The sequence below is a fragment of the Alexandromys fortis genome, unplaced genomic scaffold (genome assembly GCF_014885135.2).
Source record: "Alexandromys fortis isolate MF-2015 unplaced genomic scaffold, M_Fortis_MF-2015_v1.1 scaffold_15, whole genome shotgun sequence".
Lineage (NCBI taxonomy): Eukaryota > Metazoa > Chordata > Mammalia > Rodentia > Cricetidae > Alexandromys > Alexandromys fortis.
Genome location: NW_026067911.1, coordinates 271,389 through 298,856, shown reverse-complemented (window position 1 = coordinate 298,856; position 27,468 = coordinate 271,389). Strand labels below are relative to the sequence as shown.

General features: G+C 37.3%; 1 protein-coding gene across 1 annotated transcript in view; it reads left to right on the top strand.

Annotated features, from left to right (window-relative positions):
• Nucleotides 1-27,468, top strand: part of Atp11b (ATPase phospholipid transporting 11B (putative)) — a 97,930-nt gene that overhangs the window by 54,986 nt on the left and 15,476 nt on the right. Inside the window, exons 13-26 of the mRNA XM_050138320.1 lie at nt 698-940; nt 1,916-2,091; nt 2,451-2,519; nt 4,415-4,488; nt 4,671-4,774; nt 6,507-6,688; nt 8,069-8,272; nt 13,241-13,394; nt 14,762-14,864; nt 18,784-18,929; nt 20,276-20,335; nt 24,537-24,664; nt 25,513-25,651; nt 26,989-27,054. Of these exons, the coding sequence (XP_049994277.1) occupies nt 698-940; nt 1,916-2,091; nt 2,451-2,519; nt 4,415-4,488; nt 4,671-4,774; nt 6,507-6,688; nt 8,069-8,272; nt 13,241-13,394; nt 14,762-14,864; nt 18,784-18,929; nt 20,276-20,335; nt 24,537-24,664; nt 25,513-25,651; nt 26,989-27,054 (1,848 nt within the window). The remainder of the gene's footprint in view (nt 1-697; nt 941-1,915; nt 2,092-2,450; nt 2,520-4,414; nt 4,489-4,670; nt 4,775-6,506; nt 6,689-8,068; nt 8,273-13,240; nt 13,395-14,761; nt 14,865-18,783; nt 18,930-20,275; nt 20,336-24,536; nt 24,665-25,512; nt 25,652-26,988; nt 27,055-27,468) is intronic.

Below are 27,468 nucleotides of genomic sequence, written 5' to 3'. Positions count from 1 at the left end.
GTCGCTCTTCTTGTTGGAGCAGCAGTTGTTCTTCTCTCCAGCTTCACTGTTTCTCTTTTTAAAAGACTTTTCTCCCATCATTATAGTAATCAAATCCTCACCACTAGTTTGCTGTCAAGACTTCACTGTTGTATGCTTCTCATTCAGAGTTCATATCCGTGGATCAGCCCCCAAGAGCAGTAATATAATGTCTTGCATTCCTTTTGAAACACATCATTTTTAACATTTATCTTTTTCACTCTATTTGTTTCCTGTCCTCAGTGTTAACTTCCTTTGTTCTTTATAAACTACTTCTCATCCCTAACATTTTGTGTTGCTGTCATTATTTTCTTTCCTGTTTTTATACCATCTCTCCTGGCCTCTGTTTATTGTCTAGGTTAGTAAGCATTCCTTCTACCCTTACTTCAGTGTAAGTGTCAAGTCATAATATTTTAAATGTAGCTCAACCGAGAGATAGATGTGAAATTCTCAACCTTATTCTCAGTCACCTCTGCAAATCAACATATATCAAAAAGTATGTATAAATTTTAAATATTTTCATTTGTTTTATTTTTATGTCAATAATAACTTCTTAGATTGTAAGAATCTTGGCTTTGGTATATTGATGTTAATAAACTAGACTTTAGAAAACAGGAAAGTTTTCTTGTTCAACACTGACCCATGACCACAAAGGGTTTTTTTTGTTCTCTTTCTCTAGGTGGAATATGTGTTTACAGATAAAACTGGGACACTGACAGAAAATGAAATGCAGTTTCGAGAATGTTCAATTAATGGCATGAAATACCAAGAAGTCAATGGTAAACTTGTACCTGAAGGACCAACCCCAGACTCTGCAGAAGAAAGCTTATCTTACCTTGGTAGTTTATCTCATCTCAACAACTCAACACATGTCACAACCAGTTCTTCTTTTAGAACCAGTCCTGAAAGTGAAACTGAACTAGTAAGCAACTTTCAAATTAGTAATTATGGGTTTTATATGAATTAATTCTCTTCAATAGGTGGACACGGGAAATTTCTATCAGTGAAGCAAGAAGCTTGTATTTGCCCCCCCCCCCCCAGGCCAAGACAGTTTCTTTATTCATTAACCAATAAAAGTAACACATAGACAGAAGGACCTCCCACACCACAAGCATGTACACATACATATACATATGTATCTTAAGCAGGAGTTGAATAAATTAAAAGAAAGGGAAAACTGGTGGGTGCTGAGCAAGATGAAGCTGGCTTCTCCACCTCTGACTCCCATATTGCAACAGACCTACAGGACATTTAGAGAGGGTCAGCATGCTGAGTGTCTTAGTTACTGTTCTATTGCTGTGAACAGATACCATGACCAAGGCAGCTTATGAGAGAAATCATTTAACTGGAGGCTTGTTTATAGTTTCAGAGTTGGTCCATGAATATCCTGATGGGGAATGTGGCAGCAGGCTGTCAGGCATGGCACTGGAGCAGTAACTGAGAGTGAGAATGTGAGCGACTGGGCCTGCCATGGACAAGAAGCATGTATTTGAAATAGATGTCTTGATTTAGTACCACAAAACACTATTCTGAGACCGTAGTTATAGCCCAGTTTAGTTTGTCATTATTGAGCATCTTCAATGCCTTAGCTCACTAGTTAGTAAATGTTATTACTACCTAGAAGTAAAATGAGGGGGAAAATGTATTTTTTTTCTTCCTAAGGCCTTACTTTTTCACAAGGACATCGTCTCCTTAGCTTGCAGTTTGTGTAGGCTGTCTAAAAATATGCACTTAACCAAGGGCTCCTAAAACAGTATGAGATTGAAATGCAAAATTTGCAGCTCTTACTCAGGCATTCCAGGTCTTTGCACTCTTGTTTTAGCTCACAAGGTTTTATGTCTGGTTTCCTATAAGGTGTTGGAAATGTGCTTTGGTCATGAATGTTCTGTTTCTGCAGATGAAAGAACATGACCTCTTCTTTAAAGCAGTCAGTCTTTGCCATACTGTACAGATCAGCAGTGTTCAAACTGATGGCATTGGAGATGGTCCCTGGCAGTCCAACCTAGCACCTGCACAGCTGGAGTACTATGCATCTTCACCAGATGAAAAGGCTCTAGTGGAAGCTGCAGCAAGGTGACTGAGCTTGATTTTTCTGATCCTCCAAGAATACTCTTGAAATAAATGCTAGAAAATTAGAGATCTCATATAAAGTTCTCAAATGTAAATTTAAGGTTTTTTTAAATGATCTTTTAAAAAGTATTTAATATGAATTCTACTTGAAAAACTTGTAAAATTACTTTGCATTATTTTGGATATAGTCTGACCTGTCATGTTCTTAAGAATAGTGTCCTATTATTCAAAGGCAGTACCATAAATACTCCTTAAACTTTCAGTTCAAGTACCGTCATTCAAGCCAAATTATAAAGGTATAATGTAAAATATGAAATATTTTCCTTTAAGTATTATAATTTCTTTGTTCCTCTTATTCCTAGAGCTGGTATCATATTTATAGGCATTTCTGAAGAAAGTATGGAGGTTAAAGTACTTGGAAGACTGGAAAGGTAAATTCTTTCAAATATGTTATAGTCCATAATAACTATAGGATAGGAATCAGCAAATTATGGCCTATAGGCCAGTTTTGTCCTCCAGTCTGTTTTTGGATAGCCTATGATCTATTGCATTTAGAGTTGTTTAAGAAAGAAAAAGAGAGTAAGGGTGTGGGATAAAGCCCTTTTACCCTGTAAAGATTTTTCAATTGTATTGGTTTAATAAAATACTGATTGGTCAGTAGCCAGGCAGAAAGTATAAGAGGGATAACAAGACTAAGGAGAATTCTGGGAAGAGGAAGGACTCTTCCCAGATGCAGACTTTACCATCCAGACACAGTGAAACAAGATGAAAATGCCATACTGAGTAAGGTACCAAGCCACATAGCTAAGCATAGATAAGAATTATCTGAGCCAAGCAGAGGTAGTGCAGCCTTTAATCCCAGAACTCAGGAGGCAGAGGCAGAGGTAGGTGGATCTCTGTGAGTTCGAGGCCAGCCTAGTCTACAAGAGCTAGTTCCAGGACAGGCTCCAGAGAAACCCTGTCTCAGAACAAACAAAAAGGAAAAAAATAATAAGCCTGAGCTAATAGGCCATACAGTTTATAATTAATATAAGCCTCTGTATGTTTTGTTGGGACTGAATGGCTGTGGAACTGGGCAAGACAGAAACTTGTGTCTTCCAATAAGAGAAAGAAGGAGAAAGAATAAAATGACTCTGGTAGAATGGAGGCTATGGCCAGATGGTCACAAGTTAAAGACCTGCATAGGCCACAGAGTGAAACTAGCCCAGGAAATCTGGTAAAACCCTATCTCAAAATTGAGAAAGGAAAAGAAAGGTGGGGATATAGTTTGCCTTGCATGCAAGAATAAGTCCTAATATACAGCAGAGAGATGCATATGGCCTGTAAAGTCTAAAGTTATCTGATTCTCTACTAAAACACTTGCTAACCACTTCTCTAGAATAATGGCATTATTATATTCTATCTCATCACAATTACAATCGTATACTGTACTTTAGTTTACTGAATTTGCTTATATATTTAAACACTCTTGAGGTTGAGATTCCATAGGTCATTGGATGAAGAAAGCTTTTTTTTATCCCTGTTTTTGTAATACTGGGGATCAAAACCAGTGTTTCAGGAATGTTAAGCAAACACTGTGCCATAAAGCTGCACCCTAGCACACCCCAGTTCCCTTGTGCTGCCTATGAACTTATGCTCAAGCATTCAGAACACCAGTCTACTCATCCTCTTTCTACTCTGATAAGTTAGCCCATGCCCCTTGCTTGTGTACCTCAGTCCTTGCTCTGCTTTTTCACACTAAAGAAGTCAGGCCCATTCTGAAGCTACTTTCATGAGGGAACCTGTTGTCAACTTAGAACTTTGATTGCTTACATATCATTATAGAATTCTCTCCTGGAAAAATTGTCAAGCCTCACTCAATTATCCTCATAAGTTTTCCCTCAGTTCCCTAAAGAGGCATTTGCTGCCTGACCTCCATCCTCACACCTGCCCAAGTTCAGAATCATTGCTGACAAACTTGAAAGACTGCATAAAGGGAGACCTGGTGAGATGTGTTAGGACAGGAAATGATGGCGAGTCAGTCACCCGGGCAGATGTGGGTCCCAGTTCTTCTCTGCTGCACAGCAGCTTCTTGAATATTAATCTCTCTAGTAGTCTTCATCTTGGCTTCTGTGGGATTTAATTACCCAAAGTCTGTGCAGTAGATGTTAGTTGTTGAGTACATGATGTCATCTCCCTCGTGTCTCGTACTATTATTGACTATTTAGAGCCTATCCTCATGAAAATGCGGTTCTAGTTTACTTTAAACTTGTATTTTATCTTTTATTCTTTCCAAATGGTCACATTATTACTCTAAAAATTAAGGATTATCTTTCTTAATTTTTAGGTACAAATTGCTTCATATTCTGGAATTTGATTCAGATCGTAGGAGAATGAGTGTAATTGTTCAAGCACCTTCAGGTAACCAATCTAAGCTTTTATGAATATTTGTTTACCTAATATAGAACTTGATTACCAAAGAATAAAAAGTAAGGCCCATTCTGAAGACATGTTTATGAGGGAGCCTGTTGTCAACTTACAACATTGATTGCTTACATATCGTTATAGAATTCTCTCCTGGAAATTTTTTTTTTTTCTTTCAGGTGAGAAGCTTTTATTTGCTAAAGGAGCAGAATCTTCAATTCTCCCTAAATGTATAGGTGGAGAAATAGCAAAAACCAGAATTCATGTAGATGAATTTGCTTTGGTAAGTAAAGATAGCTGTTATTTAAGCATAAAAAAATTAAAACAAACTTCAAAAATATATTTGTGAAATGGTTGAGGTTTTGTCTCTTTAATAGATCATCTATGTTCTGGAAATTCTATAGTTCTTAGTTCTTTTGCATTAAATGTTGACTCTTTATTCTTGTTGTAGAAACGGATTTTTAATGTGGTAACGTGTAACTGTCTTCCAACCTGATGTTGTAGGAACTTCTGGCTGTGTGTACCACTCAAACTATATTCTTAAAAATTGAGTATTTGGTGCCTGGAGTAAGGCACAAATCCTTGGGTTTCATCTCTGAATGGCTTGTCTCTATTCTTTCTCTTTTCCTTTCCCCATCATTGTCTTCCCTCTCCTTCCTTCCCCTTGCCCACAGTTTATCCTGGGCCAGTGGTATGAAGGCAGAAACCAGACAAAAGCTTGAGCCCAGAAATTCAAGAGCAAATGGGACAACATCATTAGATCCTGACTTTTAAAGAAAAAAAAAGTGAGGGTATGGCTCAGTGGTTGAGGACATAATAGAATGACAGAAAGGGGCCTACTAAAGGAATAGGAGTTATTCCAGGGGTGTGGAGAAGCTAGAGATTGTACACATGGTATAAATCATTAGCCTCTGAACAATTTGGCAACTTTTCAAAAGATAAAAATGAAGTTAAAATCTGACCTAGGTTTATACCTGGTGTACACCAAAGAGAAAGAAAAAGATATATCCACACATGATCTAATGAATGGATGCTCATAGCCCAAGCTTGGAAAAGCCTAGCTGCCCAACTGATGAATGGATAAAATATGATAGAGCCTTGTAATGAATTGTTATTTAGTCATTAAGAGAAATGGAAGTGCTGATATCTGATATATGCTGCAACAAGGATGACATTGAAAAGATTGCTTAGAGAAGCCAGCCACGAGAGACCGCACACTATAGTTATATACACATCCAGGATAGGCAGATTCATAGAAATCAGGTGAGTGGTTGCCAAAGGCTACTAGACAAAGGGAAGAGAAACGATAGAGAGTCTGTTGGGGGTGAAAATTCCAGTAGCGCTAATGATCATACAATTTTGTAAGTATACTAAAAACACTGCGCAGCACTATTTGAGAGAGTTAATTTTATGTAATATGACTCTAATTTAACGAGGAAAACCTATAGGAGACTCATCCAAAAGCAAAACTTCAGGATGTCTCATGCCTGGACTTGTGTATCTGCTGCATACTCACCTACTGCTGTTGCTGGTTTGCAGTTGCCTGTGACCTATCCACTGTAATATCCAGCAGCAAAGACTGTACTGTTTAGAGTAGTATCCACATATACTTACTGTAGAGGGAATTAATTAGTACATGTTAGTATCTGATGGAGCCTGAAATGCTAATTATGAGAGTTATTTACAAATCAGGAAATGGTACTATTTAGAAATTTGCTAAACATAGTCATGGTATTTTAAAATCCACTGTTTTCAAGTTTATTGCTAGAACATTTATTTTCGGCCTTTCTAAGGAAAATAAATAGTGAGAAGTATTTAGATTCAGGCACTAATTTTCAGAGATTAAGAAAATTTGAGGCCCATGTAATCAAGTAGTCAGTACAGACTTCACTAGTCAAATACAGATTCCTAAGTTTGTGTAGTTCCAGGTCATAGGTGAAGATAAAATGACAGTATTTAAAGTCGGGTTGTGAATCTGGCTCTTAGAAGTGTGTGCCTATCTTCTTTTCTTTTAGAAAGGACTGCGGACACTATGTATAGCTTATAGACAGTTTACCGCTAAAGAGTATGACGATATAGATAGGCGCCTGTTTGAGGCCAGGACTGCTTTGCAGCGACGGGAAGAGAAGCTGGCTGATGCCTTCCAGTACATTGAGAAAGACCTGATACTGCTAGGAGCTACAGCAGTGGAAGACAGGCAAGTATCAGAAGTAGGCAGTAGCATTTTGTAACGTTTTGTCAAATGCTTCTAATATAGTAAAATAAATACTGTTAATTACCATTCCGTAACAAAGTAGAAACTAAAGCTTTCATTTTTCTACTCAGAATAATGCCGTTTTATTCCATCATTAGATCTTTGAAATAGATTCAGGGAACACTTGTATTATTCTTCCGTTTTACTATTCCTTAGTCAGTGTGCCATGCCATCATCAAACATTCACATATCTCTCCATCCTCACCCACTGCTGCCCGATCTGCTCTATGCTTCAGTAATGCCACACTGACTGTTGGGCTCCTGAATACCTCGAACTGAAAGTGTTGTGTTCATGCCTTTGTTCCTTGGCAAGGCTTTGCCTTCTGCCTGGATGATTCTTCTTTTCCAGGGCATTTGTGAATAAGGTACTCATAACAAGCCCTCATTCAGCCGGGCGATGGTGGCGCACGCCTTTAATCCCAGCACTTGGGAGGCAGAGGCAGGCGGATCTCTGTGAGTTTGAGACCAGCCTGGTCTACAGAGCTAGTCCCAGGACAGGCTCCAAAGCCACAGAGAAACCCTGTTTCGAAAAACCAAAAAAAGAAAAACAAGCCCTCATCCAAGAAGGCCTTTTCTGACAACTAAGATGATTGAAAATGTTCTTCTTTATGAACATTCTGTTTATTGCCGACTTTTTGATGCTATATTAAATTATTTGTTTAAACATTTTTCTCCTCTATTAGCATATAAATGCCTTGGAACTTGTTTACTTTTTTTAACCCAGCATCTGTATCAATTTTAGCTTCTTAAATTTAATTTTATTGAGTCAAATGGATTTTTATAAATTAAACCCGTTGTTTTCTTCTGTCCCCTGTATCTACAAAGGTATTAATATTTTAAATGGGGATTTTCATTAGATTTTAGAGTGTGATGTTTAAACGGAAAACTGTAGGAGACTCATCTAAAAGCAGAAGCCCTGAATTCAGGATGTCATGCCTAGACTTCTGTGTATGCTGCATGCTTATTTCTCCTTAACTCCTTCTGTTACTGGGTGGGGTGAGAGGAAATCTTTGCTTAAAATTTTAGACTTACTAGTGACACATTTCTTGCCTAGCATGCTCCAGGCCTCAATTCAGGCTCCTCCCAATACCACTTTTCAGTAAGATGGGTTTATGATGACTATTTTAACTTATTGGTTTTCTTCTAACTAGATGGCTGCTCGTAATTTATTCTTGTTTCCTGAATAATGAAAGAAAATCTCAGTCATGTTGATGTACTGTAACATTCCTATAAAGAGTATACTTTATCTGTACTGCGTAGCTTATACTTAACCTAGGCTACAGGAGTATTTTTCTCTACCTTTTTTTTTTTTTTTATTTTTAGACTACAAGATAAAGTTCGAGAAACTATTGAAGCATTGAGAATGGCTGGTATCAAAGTATGGGTGCTTACAGGAGACAAACATGAAACAGCTGTTAGTGTGAGCTTATCATGCGGACATTTTCATAGAGCTATGAATATCCTCGAACTTATCAACCAGAAGTCAGACAGTGGATGTGCTGAACAGTTGAGGCAGCTTGCCAGGAGGTAAGATGGCAGGCAGTGTCTGCAGGCCAGCTTGCCACTTCTTGCTTTCATCAACCCATAGCTAAAAAATTTTTTTAATTTAATTTGTAATTTGAAAACACTTTTAAATTTTGATTTTGTGTGTATGGATTAGAGACCTTAACATAAGTTAGATACACTGAACCTGTTAGAAGAGAAAGTGGGGAGGACTTGAATGCATTGCCACAGGAGACAACTTTTTGAACAGAACACTGGTAGCACAGGCACTGAGAGCAACAATTAATATTGAAAAGCTTCTGTAAGGCAAAGGACACCATTAACTGGATAAAGTGACACCTTACAAAATGAGAGAAGATTTTTTTTACCAACTTCACAACCAATAGAAACTAATATCCAAAATATATAACTCAAGAAACTAGATATCAAACAAACAATACAATTTTAAAATGGGTTACAGATCTTAAGAGAACTCTCAATAGAGGAAAATTTAATTTTTCTTAAAGATGAATAAGATTCCATTGTAAATAGTTACCTCATTTTCATTATTTTTCATCAGTTGATGGGTATATACGCTGTTTCCATGTCCTGGCTATTATGAATAGAGCAGCAATGAACATGGATGAGCATGTAGTGTACTTGTATGGGAAATAAGTCCTCTATCAATGTAGGAGCAATATGACTTGGACCAGCAGGTTGTTCTTCAGCAATGGTTCCAAATGGGATGACCAGGAGATGAGAACAGGAAAGCTGAGGTCAAGTCTCTCACAAGCTGTGTCTGATGCCAAGCAAGTTTACTAAGAAGTGCAGCCTCTTCTACACAGTTTGTGGGCATGGGGGAAGGAGAGTGGTGGAGGCTGGGACAGGGTCAGCAGAAAACTTGCATAAAAGGGATGAACACGGGATTTCTCAAGTGTGTCACAGATTGAGCATACAGCGACCATGGAATTGGTAACTCTCCAGTCTCTTGCAGGTTATGGGGAGGGAGCCAAGTTCCCAGGAAACAAAACCTTAACTCATGCAAGGTCCTGGCCCCAGCCTGGACCTTGCCAAGGCTGCCCCTGCGCAAGGACACAGAACTAGGGCTCCCTTTGTCCTTTCAACAGGGCCCTGAGAGAGCCTTGGATCAGCCTTACTCTTAACAGTGGTATATAACTGGGCCAAATGTCCTCAGCTAGGGAGGTCAAACTGCCTTCTAAATATCTGTTTACACCCTCAGATTAACACTACATACAACCTTGAAAATAGAAACTTCTCTCTGCAGTGGTCAGAAGTTAGTTAATGCAGACACTCATAACTCATAGTGGCCATAGTGCTGAGAAGAGGTGACCACTGAGTGCTTACTATATCTGTGTCAATCCCACCATCCCCACTCAAGTGGAGGACTTTTGGCCAGGTTCACAGTACAAGGCATGAATTCCTTCTTGTGGAGAAGACTTCAACTCTAATCCAAAAGTGGTTGATTACCCCCATAACTGTCATGTTAACAGGAACACGTCTTCCCTGGTATGTCAGTATTATAGCATACAGGTGGGCAATACCACTAAAGGCTTTTCTCCTGTACTGGCCTACGGGGTACCTTCTAGCTAACAGGGTGAAAATTTTCAGGACAATACCAGGATGATTTTCTCAAATAAAATTTCTTTTTCTTTTCTTTCTTTTTTTGGGGGGCGGGGCAGAGAGAGGGGGTGATATTTTGGTATTACAGTGTCACAGGCTGAATCCACAATGGTGGGGACAGCATGGCAGCCGAGGCAGGAAGCTAAGCACTATCCTTTGTTGCAGGCGTGAGGAGGAGAAAACCAGGGATGGTGCACATCATTTACCTCTCTAACTTGTCTCCAATGACGTACTTAATAGAGCAAGCCGGCACCTCCTAAACCTTCCCAAATAGGGCCACTATCTGGGGACCCAGTTCGCTAATCCCCAAGCCTTTGGGGGACATTTTGTATTCAAACTACCACATTCTACTCCCTGATCTCCATATAAACAATGCAACCTACATTTAGTCCCACTTCAAAAGTCCCTATAGTCTTTCATAGTCTGAACTCTTTACAAGTCCAGTCTCTTCTGAAACTCAAGGTAAACTTTTTAATTGTAAGCCCCTATAAAACTCAGAAAGCAAATTACATACTTCTAGCACGTGGCGCAGAATATACGTTTACATCCCAAAGGGAAGAATGGGGCATAGCGAGGAAATGCTGGATCAAATCAAGACTGAAACACAGCAGGGCAAGCTCCTAATCCTGTAGCACTGTTCTGATCTCAAAGGACTTAGATGGCTCTACGCTTTCAGCTTTGCTACATACAACATAAATCTCTCTCTGGGGTTGCTTCTGTTCCTCTTAGACATCTCTTCTTGGCAGATATCCTATGTCTCTGGTACCTCCAACATCTGGGAGTCTCCTATGCAATGTTGGTTTTGCTTCCACAGCTTCATGCAGTGAAGTCTCATATTCTCTTGTCCTCTCAGGGCCTTCTTGCCAGTAAGGCCACATTTTGTCTGAGCCCAGGACCTCTCAGAAACCATGGAGAAAGAATCTATAACTCCTCTACTCTTGAATGCATTGTGCCTCTAAAGTTAACACTACATATGTTATAATTATGCTGGCCTTCCCTGTCAGTACCCTGTCCCTTTAAGAGACAAGCTCCATCCACTCCCAGCATAATCATAACAACATGCACTACAAAGCCAACTTCCAAAGCCATCTTGAGATGGATCCTGACTCCCTTGAATCACAGAGCAGCTGCTTATTCAGTTTCTTCTTAGTACCAGAAAGTGCCTCAAGCATCTTTTATAAGTTTGAAGCTTACCTGGGTGGGTTCTCACCCTGAGGGCACCTTCTCTTTATTTCAGTGCATAGCACGCCTCTCCTTAATGACACTAACCTCCTTAATAACTGTAGCCTCTTTTCCATTAAATGTCTTTGTAACATTAAGCTTCCTAGTGTTTTTCTCCAAACTCTGCATTTTGTGTTCTTTTCTACCCCACTTGACTCTTTTTCATTGTTGATCTGTAGATGTATTATCATTAATAACCATACTATAAATTCAATGCTATTCAGTCTTGACATTTCCCCCACCTAAGAAATTAGTCCATTACTTTTTAATTTATTCACAGATATTTTCTAAGGACACAGACAGAAGGCAGCCAGTTTCTTTGCCAAAATAACACAGGTATATCCTCTAGCCACGTTGCTGTTAAAGTCCTTGCTTCCATCTGAAGCCTCTTGATTCAACCCTTAGTCTGCTTTGCTTTCAGCAGAATCATCTTCCAGGCTCCTGCTAGGAAGGCCTTCTGAGCTCTGATTACAGCATTGAACTGCTTTTCTAGTCCCAAGTTTCAAAGTCTTTCACAGTCCTTCAAAAACAAACAAACAAACAAAAAAAAAAAAAATCCAACACAGTCATGTTCTTCATAGCAACAGCCCATTCTCCTATTTACTTTTCCATTGCTGTGATGAAGCATCATGACCAAGGTGCCATATAGGAGAATAAGGCTATTTGGGTTGATGGTTCCAGAGGGTAAGAGTCCATAATTGCAAGGATAGCATGGCAGCAGGAAGCTGAGAACTCACATTCTTTATTGCCACCAGTATAACTTCTAGACAAATCTTTGCTTAAATATAGAAGGCATGTCATCTTGGAAATCTTGTTACTTTTGTTGGGTCAGAGGCATTCAAAAAAATGGGGTACTTACCACCAAAGTCTATGAAACCAGAAACAAACTTATTCCAAAAGAAAAAAAAAGTCGCTGTAGGGCACAAAAAGCTTACCAGTTAACTAGGACCACAGCCTGAGTGTGAGCTTCTGAAACTGTGGCAATGGGGATGTGTTTGGGGCCCCCTTTTATAACAAGAAGTAAGCATTAGGCATGGAAAAATAAATTTTTATAACTTAGAAGTCAAGCTCAGAGACATACTGCAGTTTAATTAAGATTTACAATTTTTGATAACAGTGTTTTAGTTGAGTTTACATAGACCTGTAGATTTCCTTCACAGTTAATAGTGTTTGCAACAACTTAACAGCTTTTTCTGTCACAACCAGTTTCCCAGAGCAGGGAAGGATACGAAATCATGCAAAATGTAAAGTCACAGAGGAGCTTTTGCTCAAAGTTTATAGGATGGAATGGATGCTAAGAATCATGTACAAACTTCTACTAAAAGTTAACTTTGGTCACTTTTAAGTGGCAGAGCGGTTATCATAAAAAAAAAAAAAAAAAAAAGCCTAACCCCCTAACTGCTGAGAGCTATTGAGCTGCCGGTCACAAGCTAAGGAAACAATTGTTGAAAGTTAATCCAAAGCTGATGATGGTCTGTTCCCATTTCTTTAGGCTTACAATTTTATATTATTTATTCCTATTACTAGACCCTTCAACTTTGAGAGCCTGTGAACCTTTGTGGTGAGTTAGTAGTTAAGAATATTGTCAGGGAGAAATTAACTGCTCAAAATAATTTATATATACCTTCTGAAATTATTTCTTGGTTATTAAAAGTTATGTTGTACCAATGAGATGACTCAGTGGGTAAATGTACCAGTTACCAAGCCTGACTATGTGAATTCAGCGACTCAAGAGAAACCATCTCTTTCACGTTTTCCTCTGTCTCTACACACATATATATATAAACAATAAGTAAATAAAACATAGTAAAAATATTTAAAAAGTTAATGTCTACTTAGAAATACTGAAAATCATAAAGAAGATAGAGTTTTGATAATACTATACAAGTATGTAACGCTCATTAATTGTGTTTTCTTTAGGTCTTCTATATATTTTTTTGGTAAATGTGTTATAAACGTTAGTATGCATTTCTCATTTTGTTCAAAAGCTGTATTTCGTCACCTTTCAGATACTACAACTGAGTTTGTTCACTTATACACAAATTATTCATCTGGTTGAACTGTCTGTCTTGCAATAAGAGTCTTATTTTATTAAGTAAGTAATCTGGCTTCAGAGTATGACATAGAGAATATAATTGTATTCTTTTCTAGAATTACAGAAGACCATGTGATTCAGCATGGGCTGGTAGTAGATGGGACCAGCTTATCTCTTGCACTCAGGGAGCATGAAAAGCTGTTTATGGAAGTTTGCAGAAACTGCTCAGCTGTGTTGTGTTGCCGCATGGCACCTTTACAGAAAGCAAAAGTAAGTATATGTCATAAAAAGTTCCTTGAAAATAGTTTCCAAAGGAAGGAAGGAAAGACCAAACAAGACAATTCTTTGTTAAAAGTTACCAACCTCTGCATACTGGCACACACCTGTAAATCCTTGCAACCAAGAGGCTGAGGCAAGAGGATTGAAAGTTTGAGGCCAGCCTTGGCTAACAAAGTATCAAGAAGAGGAGGGACAGAGGGAGGAAGGAGAGGAGGCAGCTGTCAAGTTATAAATTAGGAAAATTAAAATCCAATCTATTTTTTGTCATCCAAATATGTAAAGCTGTATGCAAGAAATGTTTAAATTTCAGATGCCTAGAATTCAACTGAAAACCCACTCAGACAATTTTTTTGTAAACCTACAGTTTGGAATATTTTGAGGTTTAGAACTGTTTCCTTCGAAAACTGTTCTTAGTAGGCCAACAAGATGGCTCACTCATCGGGTAAAGGCACCTACTGCTAAGCCTGACTACCTGAGTTCCAGTCCCAGGCCTTACATGGAAGAAAGAGAGAACAGACTCCCATAAGTTGTTCTTTGACTTCTCTTGGTGTGCTCATACATGTAGAACACATGCATACACAAACAAATAAATATAATTTCATAAACTTTTTAAAGGAATATCTTATACTGTCCTCAACAATACAAATATAAGAACTGGTTATTTTGCACAGAGACATCAGGTTTATTTAGATTCATGGAATTTTTTATAGTATTTGTGTGTCCAGTCTGTGGAGATTAAAATAGGATAGACATGTCTCTGCTGTTCTAAAAACACATCCAAGAATCTGAGACCAAGGGTCAGTAGATAAAGGTACTATTAGATAAGTCCAGTGACCTTGATTCACTACCTGGAACTTCACAAAGTTCTTCTCTGACCCCCATCTCATGTGCACTCCCACACACACAGGTTTAAAAATATTTTTAAAAAATTCCAGAGAAGCATGTTTTAATTTCACTTGAGTTAATGTATTTTTAAATCTTGAGACTTAGCCAAACAGACTAAATAGGTGTCTTTTCTTTGTTTAGAGTATTTTCCTTCTTGAGAATTTTGTTTTGATACTTCAGTGAAATATAGTTATTTATTTAAATAAGTTATTAAAGATTTTAGAGTGCATTTTAAAAATTTTCTTAAAATGCAAAACAACATGGGTTTTGTTATAACACTTGTGAAAGACATTCCTAAACCCTTAATCTCCATGCCACTTGAAGAGTGAACCTTACTTTAGTGTTACTGTCCAGCATGAACTCAGATGTCTTCACCACCATACTACTTTATTAAACTTAGATGAAAGATGTTACCCAAATACAAGAGAGTTGAAAGCTTATCACAAAGAATAAATTCATTGTGTGTTTTTCAGGTAATAAGACTGATAAAAATCTCACCTGAGAAACCGATAACATTGGCTGTTGGTGATGGTGCTAATGATGTCAGCATGATACAAGAAGCACATGTTGGCATAGGTGACTGGCTTTTCCTTGAATTTTAAAGTGGTATAATTATTTGGTAGTTTTGAATTTTTTTTGTGAAGTACAATGTCTAGTGGTACAATGTCTAGTGTTTGAGTGAAAACAAATACAATATAACAGTACATAATAGTATATCCCCATAAGAAACCAATTATTGTTTAGTCCACTATTTACATTATTTTAATTATTAAAGGAAGTGGCATCATATTAGTGAATTTTTTCTTTGCTTATTCTCCTTAATAATAGAAGTGATTTTATTTATTTATTTTTGGGGGCATTCTTTTATTTATTTATTTATTAAAGAAGGTGATTTTATTTTTACCTCCCATTTTGTATCTGACAAAGAACTCTCACACATCATTTATCCTTTTAACTCTAGAATTCTGACATGGTTGTTATCAAGGTTTTAAATTCTTATTTTATACTTATTGTTACTTTTATGTGAATCCAAAAATTATTCTGTACATTTTGAGGACAGTTTTAGAGAAAAGAATTATACCAAACATTGATAAAAACAAAATTTCTAGTACTTTTCTGATTTTTTTAATTGATTTTTACTGAGCTCTACATTTTTCTCTGCTCCCCTCCCTGCTTCTCCCTTCCCCTTCAACCATCTACCAAGGTCCCCATGCTCCCAGTTTACTCAGAAGATCTTGTCTTTTTCTACTTCCCATGTAGATTAGATCTATGTGTGTCTCTTTTAAGGTCCTGGTTGTTGTCTAGGTTCTCTGGGATTGTGTTTTGTGGGCTGGTTTTCTTTGTTTTATGTTTAAAAAACCACTTATGAGTGAATACATATGATAATTGTCTTTCTCCACTTATGAGTGAGTACATATGATAATTGTCTTTCTGGGTCTGGGTTACCTCACTCAAAAGTGATGTTTTCTAGATCCATCTATTTGCCTGCAAAATTCAAGATGTCATTATTTTTTCCTTCTGTGTAGTACTCCATTGTGTAAATGTACCACATTTTCCTTATCCATTCTTTGGTCAAGGGGCATTTAGGCTGTTTCCTGGTTCTGCCTATGACAAACAAGACAAACAAAGCTGCTATGAACATAGTTGAGCACATGTCCTTGTGGCACAATTGAGCATCTTTTGGATATATACCCAAAAGCGGTATTATTGGGTCTTGAGGAAGGTTGTTTCCTAATTTTCTGAGAAATTGCCACACTGACATCCAAAGGGGCTGTACCAGCTTGCATTCCCACCAGCAATGCAGAAGTGTTCCCTTTTCCCCACAACCTCTCCAGCGTAAGTTGTCATTAGTGTTCTTGATCTTCGCCATTCTTACAGGTGTAAGATGGAATCTCAGAGTTGTTTTGATTTACATTTTTCTGATGGCTAAGGATATTGAACATTTTCTTAAGTGTCTTTCAGCCATTTTAGATTCCTCTGTTGAGAGTTCTCTGTTTAGTTCTGTACTCCATTTTTTTTATTAGATTATTTGTTCTTTTGATGACCAATTTCTTGAGTTCTTTGTATATTTTGGAGATCAGACCTCTGTCTGATGTGGGGTTAGTGAAATCTTTTTCCCATTCTGTAGGCTGTCATTTTGTCTTGTTGACCATGTCCTTTGCTTTACAGAAGCTTTGTGTATAGCAGGATATGTACAGATCATATCTGTAATCTCAGTGCTGACTACAGAGACTTCTGATGCTGAGACAGACTGTGAAGTTCCAGGCCAGAGTAGCTCATCTCAAACACACGTACATGCATACATACACATAATAAACAAATGTAAGATGAAACACAGATGATCACATTTGTGAATGATACATTAGTTATATGTGTCAAATATAATTTACAGTATGAAAGAATTCCAGTGATATAAGCTTTAAAACCTGGTTTTCTCTAGGTGTTGTAACTAATTACTGTCTTTGCCTGTCCAGTTAGGACCTTTTTGTCATTTTATGAGCTCCCTGGGGAACTCTGCCTCCAAGTTCTGCAAAGCACACTGCAAGCTCAGTCCACATTCGCTTCCTCAGCTTCAGTTCTTCCCCTTCCCACACTCCCAGCTCAGGAACAGGGAGCACAGGCCAGGCAGCATTCACAGCAGGTGACACGGGGAGGGAAGTAGAGTGTTTCCCTTAGACAGCCAGCTAAGAGGGTTTCCTAAGGACACAGCTCAAAGTCTGCCAACAATGTGGATGTCTTTTGACGCAAAACGTTATTTGCTGTCATTGCTCTCTGAAAACTTTCTCACCAAAGCTACAGGATTGAGTGATACATCTCTCCAAGTTAAAAAAAATATATATTCATTTTGCATCACCAAATCTCTGCACACGCTCTCTCCTTTTTCACTCATACTAACTTTTCAAGTCTCTGCACTACCATCAGCACTGCTGTCCGTCCTGTTCTTGATGTAAGTTTTGAGGCCAAGAGGCAGCTTGGTCCCCACACAGCTTAGCTACCTGTTGTGGCAAAACCCAGCCCTGGAAACACTGGAGGTGAGCCCTCCCCACACCCATTCTGAACAACCTGGATCGTAGTTAAGTGTTACTAACAGCAACACAGTCACTGGCTTGACTTTCTGTAGCCTGCCTTTCCCCAAGAGGAAGAAGAGCCTGGCTGCTGATGACATCTAGCTGTAGCTAGCAGATCCTATTCCTAGCGATTAAGCCAAGTGATGTGCTTTGAAGTCAAGATACTGTTGGCTACTATGAGAACCGAAACGCCATGCTGGGCCCTGAGGGTCATAACCTGTATTGTGATTATCTGCCTGTTATCCCAGAGTTCTGCAGCTTGGGTATCCTGGGTTTCTGTGACACAGTGGGTACTTTGAGGTTGAATTCTTTTGGAATTCTAATGTGGAAGTGAGTTTGTTGTGCACCTCTATCTTAATAATAATCCACTTCTGTACCTAAACATAGATTTAAAACTCCCATCATCCTCCATGTCTCTGGTGTTGTTGCCTTGACACTTGGCCTCTGTGGTCCTGAACTGTCCTGAGCAATCTTGGCTGAACATAATAGATTGTGTGTGCATATCATTCACTTCAGTGCTTTTGGAAGAGGTATCTCCAGCATTCATGCTCGCACTTGTTCTTTTAAATGGGTCTCACTCTGTAGCCCTGTCTGGCTTTGAACTCTGTGTGAACCAGGCTGTCCTCAAAGTCACAGAGATCAACTTGCCTCTGCCTCTGCTTCCTGAGTTCTGGGGTTAAAGTGTGCACCACCACAGTCCCCACTGTAAATTTTTAAAAAGAGTGTTTTTATTCTTGAGAGCAAAAAACACCTTGTTTTGTAGTTTTGTATATAAGATCTGATGGTTTTTAAAAAAACAAAAGAAAACAAAAATAAAAACAAATCAAACACTGTACAGACATACACACTTGAATGTTTATTATGGTTAGTCACTCATTAAAATATAAATAAAATGTTTTGAAAATGCATATTTGTTAAAAAGAAGACTTATTTTCCAGGTAAAATGATGCATTGCTTTCAGGGTGTACAGTCTTTACTTAATTTATTGAAAATGTATAGGAAAATCCAGTTTTTACTTAAAACCACATTCATTTATACACTATAGCTTAAAATCATAAAAATATGCTTATTTGTATTGGGTTCAAATTCCTGAATTTTCATCTTTTAATATTCTTTTGAACTGGTGAATTTAAAGACGTCCTAGAGCCGCCTGCTCATCAGAAGTTTAGCACTTTGTTATGCCCCCCTAGATCTGAACATTTCAGTATTATCTTCTTCTGATCCTTTGAAAATTGATGTTACATGCCTGGTATATAATTGACTTTGATATTAAGCATATTTAAGTAGAACAGCCTTTTGGATAGCAGCTAACCGCTGTATATAAGTATTTAGCGTTACAGCAAGTATAAATAGTTCCGAGTGATATATATTGTGAAAATTACACATTGTTTATTAGTGAACATCCCTTTTTGTCTTCTTTATTCCAGGAATCATGGGTAAAGAAGGAAGACAAGCTGCAAGGAACAGTGACTATGCAGTAGCTAGATTTAAATTCCTCTCCAAATTACTGTTTGTTCATGGTCATTTTTATTATATTAGAATAGCTACCCTTGTACAGTATTTTTTTTATAAGGTGAGTTTCATTGGATCATAAGGATTAGTTGATATTTCAACTTAAAATTCTAATTTAAGAATGATACAGACATTCAAATTATTCTTAAAATAGTTTCTTTAAACAAAAATAACTATTTTGTAATAGATTTATTGCTCCAACTGCAGGTCAGTGGTCGTCTGTTCCACCAAGACACGAGTAGGATTGCTTGAAAGGGAGGGCTATTAGAGCATTTTTGGGTCAGTCAGAGGGCTCAGTGGGTGAAGGCTCTTGTCAACAAGCCTGATACCCTGCGTTCAAACCCAGGACCCCATGGTAGAAGGAGAGAACTCCTATGAGTTGTCGTCGGACTTTTAAATATGTGCCATGGTGTGAACTTGCTCTCTCTCTTTGTTTGCCCGTCTCTCTCACACACAGTAAAATGTCAAAACTGAGAGAGCTCACAAACACACAATTGAGAAAGTTCTCTAATCTTATGGTATATAAATTTATCAAGTATCAAAATTTACACTTAAATGTATCCTTTGTAAACTCACCTGCAAAAAAAAATGTAATTTGCTTAAAGCTATTTTATGTTGGTCTAGGCAATCTAATTGAACCTCTCTAATTTCATGGATTCATAGCAGAGCTCCTTAACCTTTTTTGTTTCAAGGGTAGCCCTGTGTAATGTATAATATCATCCTCTCAGTTACAGAGGGTTTGGTTTATTTGTATAATAAAACAGATTATAATATTGAAATAATGTTCTCTCTTTGGACCCTTTCAAGAAAGATGAGATTCAGTGGAACCTGTGTTGAGTCCTTGCTTATAAACATTTACCACACTAGAATATCTTGTATGTGTTGTGTAATTAATAGTTGCAAACTGATAGAACATAAAAAGTCATATTACCATGAGATGATGTGACAGTTTTTCTAGCCTATTCCTATTGTTCTAGCTTCACTTGTGATATTAAAGATATTGTGGTAGAAAGATTCACATGTGGTAAAAAGATGTTATGATAGTGCCACTTATGTGCCTTAATCAGCAATATCAAATTCTCAGAGCCCTGATATATGAGCAACTATTACATATTATAATATCTGTGGTACAAATTAGAAGTTAAAAACATAACTTTTACTGCTTAGAACTGGTGGGAACTAAGAATATTCATTATAATGTCTATATGATTCCTTAAGCAGATTTTAGACATGATTTAATAACATGAGAATTCTGTGTTCTCATTTTCATGGATGTGTCTTTAGAGAAAAGGCATCTTACAGTGTCAACTGAGATTCTGTTTCTAGATACTTTAATAACCATTTTAAGACTTCTTTCTCTTTGGTTGTAAATATTTAAATTACTTCCCATTTTGTCTTGTTTTTCAGAATGTGTGCTTTATCACACCCCAATTTTTATATCAGTTCTACTGTTTGTTTTCTCAACAAGTAAGTAAAATAAAAGTTTGTGTTTGTCCTTTTAGTAAAGTAATTTGTTCAAATCTTGACAAATATTTAAACAGACTTCATTTATTTTGTTGTTGTGTAAGTAAGTAGGTATATTTACTTAATTCACCTAACAGTCATAATATTTATTCTGGCATTTAATTTGAAACTACTATTAATACCAAAATATATGTTAATTGTGGACTTTTTAAAAAAAAAGTCTCTCTTCATTTATTTGTATGTGTGTTTGTTTGTGCAAGGTTTTATGTACCCCAGATGCCCTCTCACTGTGTAATCAGGGATAATTTTGAATGGGTGGTCCTCTTGCCTCTACTTCCCAAGTGGTAGGATGACAGGTGAGAGTTACCACCGCCACCTCCAGTAATGCTAAGTATTAGGTCCATCAAATACTCTTAGTAACTTCCTGACCTTAATAACTGACTGCTTGTACAAACTATCTGTGACAAAGAATTAACAGAGGTTCCCTTTGTTTTGTTTTGTTTTGTTTGATTCCTGATCCTGAAGTCTTAAAAATTTGGGCATAGCGTTAGTGATTTGGTTCAGGGATTACATAAATCTCACCTCAGAAACTGGCTTTCCATAATCGCCCTTTCACATAGCTCATTGTGTATCTTAAAATGATCGCTACATTACACAATCTTCAGTTATGATTAAATTCATTAGTTCCTCCAGACAATGGTGGTGCATGCCTTTAATCCCAGCACTCAGTAGGTAGAGGCAGATGTATCTCTGTGAGTTCCAGGCCAACCAAGTCTACAAGAGCTAGTTCCAGAACAGATTTGAAAGCTACAGAGAAACAATGTCTCAAAAAAAAAAAAAAAAAAAAAGATTGACTTGTTTTCATTTGCCTTTTCTTTTCTGAAGTGGAAAGCAGCAGTTTTTAACTTGCTTGAGAAAACATTTTATATTCTGATAAATTTATGTATTGAGTAGGTACTTTCACGCCTATTACATGATTTTCACGTTTTAGTGATCATGCATTATGCTTTTTTTCCCCACTCAGTTTTTCATTTTTTCCCATTTTATTATCAGGGACAGGTTTCATAGCACTTATTAAAACATCCAGGAGCTCCTGTCAGTAGCACATTTCCCGTAACATACAGCTCTGCCAGCTTGATGGTCTCCACATATTTGTAATGGCCGGAAGAGACCCCCCAGCTTCCCAAGAGTTCTATTAGTTTTATAACTTCCCAGAGCTTTAGTTCATCGAGGTATTGATATCAGTGAGGGCCCTGAGTGTGCACACACCCCAGTTATGAACCACAGAAGATTATGAATGTCTCTAGGGAGGAATAATTCTATATGGTCTGTTCAATAAACTTTATGCACCTAAAAAAATAGAAAAAGAAAAGGAAAAAAATCATTCCTTTTCATAATTTCTTTTTTTCCCCTATTTACAAGACAGAACTTTAACTTTTAAATGCCTTCATAGACATTGATTACTAGCAATAGCTTACCTGAATTAAATACTTTAAGATCATATGACAATGGGAACCAAATATATTTTGACTGGGTTTTCAAAGAGATAGTATTAATAAGTGTCTTCATTAAGGTGTATATTGCTATGATAAAACATCATAACCAAAAGCTATTTGAGCAGGACAGTGTTTATTTCACTTTACAGTTCTCAGGCCATACTCCATCCCTGAGGGAAGTCAGGGCAGGAACTCAAGGTAGGAACATGTGGCAAGAAGTGAACAGAGGCCATGGAGGAGCACTGCGTGTTGGTTTGTTCACTCAGCCTGCTTTCTTAGACAACCCAGGACCACCTGCCCAGGGATGGCATCGCCCAGAGTGGCTTGGACTCTTCCACATCAGTCCTTAATCAGAGCAATAGTGCCTACAGGTCAACATTATGGAGGCATTTTTTTCAGTTAAGCTTCCCTTCTCCCAGATACGTCTGGTTTGTATCAGGTTGACAAAAACCCATCAGCACAATGACAATAGAAACATTGTGTAGATCCTAAGTAAAGAGTTAAAGCATTAGTACCAGCAGCAGCAACTAGAACACTTGAGAGGAAGAGATGGAAGATTTAAGCCACTCAAATAAATAAATAAATAAATAAATAACAGGTTCCATGGAAGGCGGCGGTGTTGAAATAGGAAGCGGCGGTGCTGCGTCCCCAACACCCCGGCCACTTGGCTAGCTTATGCCCGAAATAACAACACCCAAACTGTATTCATTTAAGAACTGCTTGCCCATTATATCTAGCCTCTTCTCGGCTAACTCTCACACCTGGACTAGCCCATTTCTAATGATGTGTGTAAGCACCCCAAGGTGCGCTTACTGGGAAGATTCTAGCCTACATCCATTCTGGGTCGGAGGAGCTTCATTGCATGCATCTGCCTGGGAGAGCGGAGCATGGCGTCTCTGCTCCAGAGAGCAGAGCTGTCGAGTCTCTCCGGAAGCAGAGCAGAGTCTGCCCTCACTTCCTCTTCCACCCAGAATTCTATTCTGTTTACTCCTCCCATCTATCTTCTAAGCTATGAGGCCAAGCAGTTGGTTTATTATAATTAACCAATTACCTTCCTCCATCATTTCCCCTTTTTCTGTTTAAAAAAAAAGGAAGGCTTTAACTTAACATAGCAAAATTACATATAACAAAACAGTTATCAAGTAAAAATTACAATAATCTATATTATAACTAAGGAAAACTATAACTATGGCTAACTATTCTTTAACTCCATCAAAGACTCCAGAAAGATATACTATTACCTAAGCAAACAAGAAATCCAAAACTCTAGAAATGACAGAGACATCTCGCTTCCTGGACAGTCACCCAAAGTTCCTCTGTACCGTTGGGGCATCCATCTTCGGCCTACAGGCCCATAGTTTCCAGCAGACATTTCCACAAAGCAGGAAATTTCAAAGGCAGTCACTATCTGCTTGTCCTGAAGAATGTCTTGCAGACTCTTTCATGAATCAGGAACCCCAAAAGGTCATCTCACCTTTAGGCAAGTTCAGCAGTCCTCTCTCTGCGGGTTCTCTGTGTCCAGTTTATGCAATAGTCCAGGCAAGAGCAGTTTCTTGCCCAAATAGCTATCAAACCCCATAAGGATCCTCTTCGATGCCCATCTTCCTCTTGAAGTAGATTGATGCTGCCAGGAGCAGAGTGTCTCATTGTCATGAGAAACCCTAAGTTATTAAAACATTTAATAGCATATTCCGTAGTCTTTGAAAAATATGAAGAATGCCTATCTAACTGAAATATATATCTATATATCTAGAAAATCTAACTAACATGACTACAAACTTGACTATTATTAATGATTATCCATTAACAACCTATATACATTACATTTTTAAATGAACTACACAATCACAATACCTTAATAAAGATCAGAAATACATATACATATAATAAAATTGACCTAAAATATATCTCGTTTGTTAAGTAATATTTATTTCCTTCTCGGATCTTTGATGGAGTTGAAGATTATATAATTGTAGTTACTCTCTACATTATTTAGACTCCTTGAGATAGAATGTTTAGCAAAACTTTTGATTCTCAATATTGTTTGTTATATTTATTTTTTGTTATTATTGTATATAGTTGTATTTGGTTTAGTTCTGTCTTATTTAGACAAAATGGGGAGATGTAGGGATAAGTCCCACCCCTTAGGGGGCGTGTTCGCCTCAGGCTAAAGTTTGCCTATAAATTTGGCGAGCGTGCTCCCAGCGCTCGCTTCTGCTTTCCTGGTCTCCGCGGGAACGGTGGTTCTATAAGTCTATTCCTCCATTAAAGCTGTCTATGTTTTGACAATCTGTCTGCATTCGCTTACGCCGTTACACGGCGGGGTTCAGTACTACAGGCTGTATAGATGAAGGTAGGTGGGAAAGTGATGTGTAGCCCAATAGAGACACCCCAGGATCCTAGAATGCTTATAGGAGGACTGTAAAACTGCATCCTACTGACCAAACTGAGGAATTCTTAGATGGAGATCCAATTTACTACATTATGAAATCTTATCAGTGAAATTTTTCAGTTCCACAGATATAAATCTAGGAACAGTATAGGTTCTATACTAAAACAAATCACATTTATTAATTGAAACTCTTTAAAATGGATTTTAGCATAAATTGAAAAATTAAGGTACATATTTTTAGTATTTTTCCATTATTATGTGTAATAGAAATAATAATTTAGAATCTCAAAATTCCTCCAATTTATTTCTCTTTTAGACACTGTATGACAGCGTGTACCTGACTTTGTACAATATCTGTTTTACTTCCCTGCCTGTTCTCATATATAGTCTTTTGGAACAACATATAGACCCTCATGTGTTACAGAGCAAGCCTACCCTCTATCGGTATGTATTTCCCAATGTCGATGTGTATAGGGAGTATCTTGGTATAAATACTAAAGCATAATTGTTGCATGGCTTACAGTGTTTCGATATTAAAGGGAAATTTTCAATAATTTTCTGGTGTTTTTAAGAGTAAACACTTCAACTCTTGGACTGTTGTCCACAGTATTCTACTCCATGTACTCAAGAGAAGTTACTCGCTTGTTAATAGCATCGAGAGTTCCTAAAAATTGTTTATGTTCTACTATTAGATAATTTATTAGTGTTAAATGCAAGTGAAGGAGAATAACTGCAGCTTTTTTCAGAACTCCCCCAAAACTAAGTGGTCCTAGAGATGTCGAGTCTGTCAGGCCCAGCCACTGATCCTCATAAACTGTTGTAGAGGCTATAGAGCTGCCAGTCAGAGAGATAACCAGTTATGGTGTGGAGTAGCTTGCTCTGGTTTACCAGGAAACCCATGACAGTCTGTTATTCCCAGAACGGTTAACTTCTCAGCGAAAATGATGAGCACCTTGGTGCTGACTTGAGCTTCTGTCTCACTAAGAGATCATCATGGCAGAGACTGAATGGGAGCAGATTATGATACAGATAATCAGGTTTTTTACAGTCAACTGAAGTATTGTGCCTGTGTTTTATTTTATTATCAAATGAAAAGGTATTAGAATCCATTATATGAACTCTCAGCTGTTATAAATTATTAGAAATGATTGTTTGCAAATTTAGGTTTATTCTTTATGCTAATTTTAGTCATCTTAAAATCCTATTATTTAAATTATCAGTTTAAATTAATTGCCTAGAAGATTAAAAAATTAATCTTAATGTGTTCCTTTTTCTTTAAAAAATAATTGTAGGGACATTAGTAAAAACCGTCTCTTGAGCATTAAAGCATTTCTTTACTGGACCATCCTGGGTTTCAGCCACGCCTTCATTTTCTTTTTTGGATCCTATTTTCTCGTGGGGAAAGATACATCTCTGCTTGGAAATGGCCAGGTAAAAAAAAAAGTGAGAATGCTTAAAAAATATTAAAATGTTGATAAATATGAATGTTTAAATCACTTCTCCGTAGCCTGACCCCCAAATGCTTTCTGCCTCGCCTGTAGTTGAATGGGATGTCAACATGCAGAGAGCTGGTCTTTATGAGCTTACTCCTCACCCTCTGAAGAAGTCACCAAGTGTGACTTACACAAGCAAAATGCTGTCTGCCCTCTTTCTAGGGAAATACAGCATAGCATGTCTTAAGTAAACTCAGACCCTCAGATTAGGACAATGGACTTCTTACTGGAGGTCAAAGTTGCCCCCTGCTGAAAGCACTGCCACTCGAGGATTCCAGCTGATACCATTGACTTTAGCATTTCCAAGTCTGCATATGTAAAGACTGAGAAATAAGCATTGATTCAAAAGGATTTCTACATTTTGTATCTCCTTGGTGGATGACAAGGTACCCTCAAATAAAGGAATGCTAATTGCTCCTTCATTGTTAATCATAGATATTTACCATTCACTTTTTATGTTCTAGAAACTTTATCCTTTTTGGATACTTTAAATTTTACTAACATCTGTGAGATTTACCCTCATTTTACAAATGATGTAAGGAGTCAGGGAGCTTAAGTAATTTGTCAAGTAATCACTATAGACATGTGTACATTAAAGAACAAGTCAGCCTTTTACATAAGTCTAAATGAGTGTCAGGATTATCACTGCTTCGTAAAGTAAATTCATATAAGTGCATACTTACGGTCTTAATATAGAAATAAGATAATGATATTCCTCTGGGATTCTGCATTTGATGGACTTTGTAAGTTGGTCTATAAAGACCAAAAAATACTTCTGACTGATTTACTTACAGATAAATTCCATTTTTTATATGGAATCATTTGAAGAATAGTTCCACTGGCCATTTTTTTTTTCAGGTACTGGTTAAAGTTTAAAGACTGTTTTTTTTTTTTTTTTTTTTTTTTTTTTTGCTTACTAAGATTTTTTTTTATCCAGACACATGATAGCAAACTTCCTATTTTAACTTCTGGTTAGAAATGTTTCAGAAAATAACTGTGGGTCAAGCAACGTTTTATTGCCATATTTGCAGGGGCACAGGAATAAAGCAATCACAACTATATCATCCTAAGTAAAAACTATCTGATACACAGCTCTGAATTCTGAACCATCTTTGGATTTCTGGTATTACCCAAAGGGTCATTATCCAGAATAGTTACCATACGTAATAAAGCCTCATTATTGTTGTCTTCATTCTTGTAACTTTATTAATATTGTCAGAGTTCATGTATATATCTCTGAAATAATTCAGATAATACTCTGTTCCTTGTGTTTAGATGTTTGGAAACTGGACGTTTGGTACTCTGGTCTTCACAGTCATGGTTATTACGGTCACAGTAAAGGTATGCCACCACATTAGAAAACTGCATACTTTGTTTGTATATCTCATATATAGTTTCCCTTTTGATTTTTTACAGTATATGGTTTCACTGAATTTTAATCATTCATTTAAATGTTGCTATAAATTCTTCTCTCTGTTTGAAAGCTTCATATAGTTTCAGTTGCAAATTTTGCTTCATTGTATATCATCTAAAATAGCACAGTGTATTTTGTGCCTTGGAGTTAAGGTAATATCATTACATGATATTTAATCCTGCTTTCCCTCAGAAGGAAAATACTACACTATTTCCTATGAGACTCTTGTGCCTTCTAAGGAACTGTGCTATGGGGATAGGACCTTCTAGACATCTATAATTGATATGTGTAATTCTTAAGTTTTATCTGGAAGTTAAACTAAATTACTTTATATTGCTAAA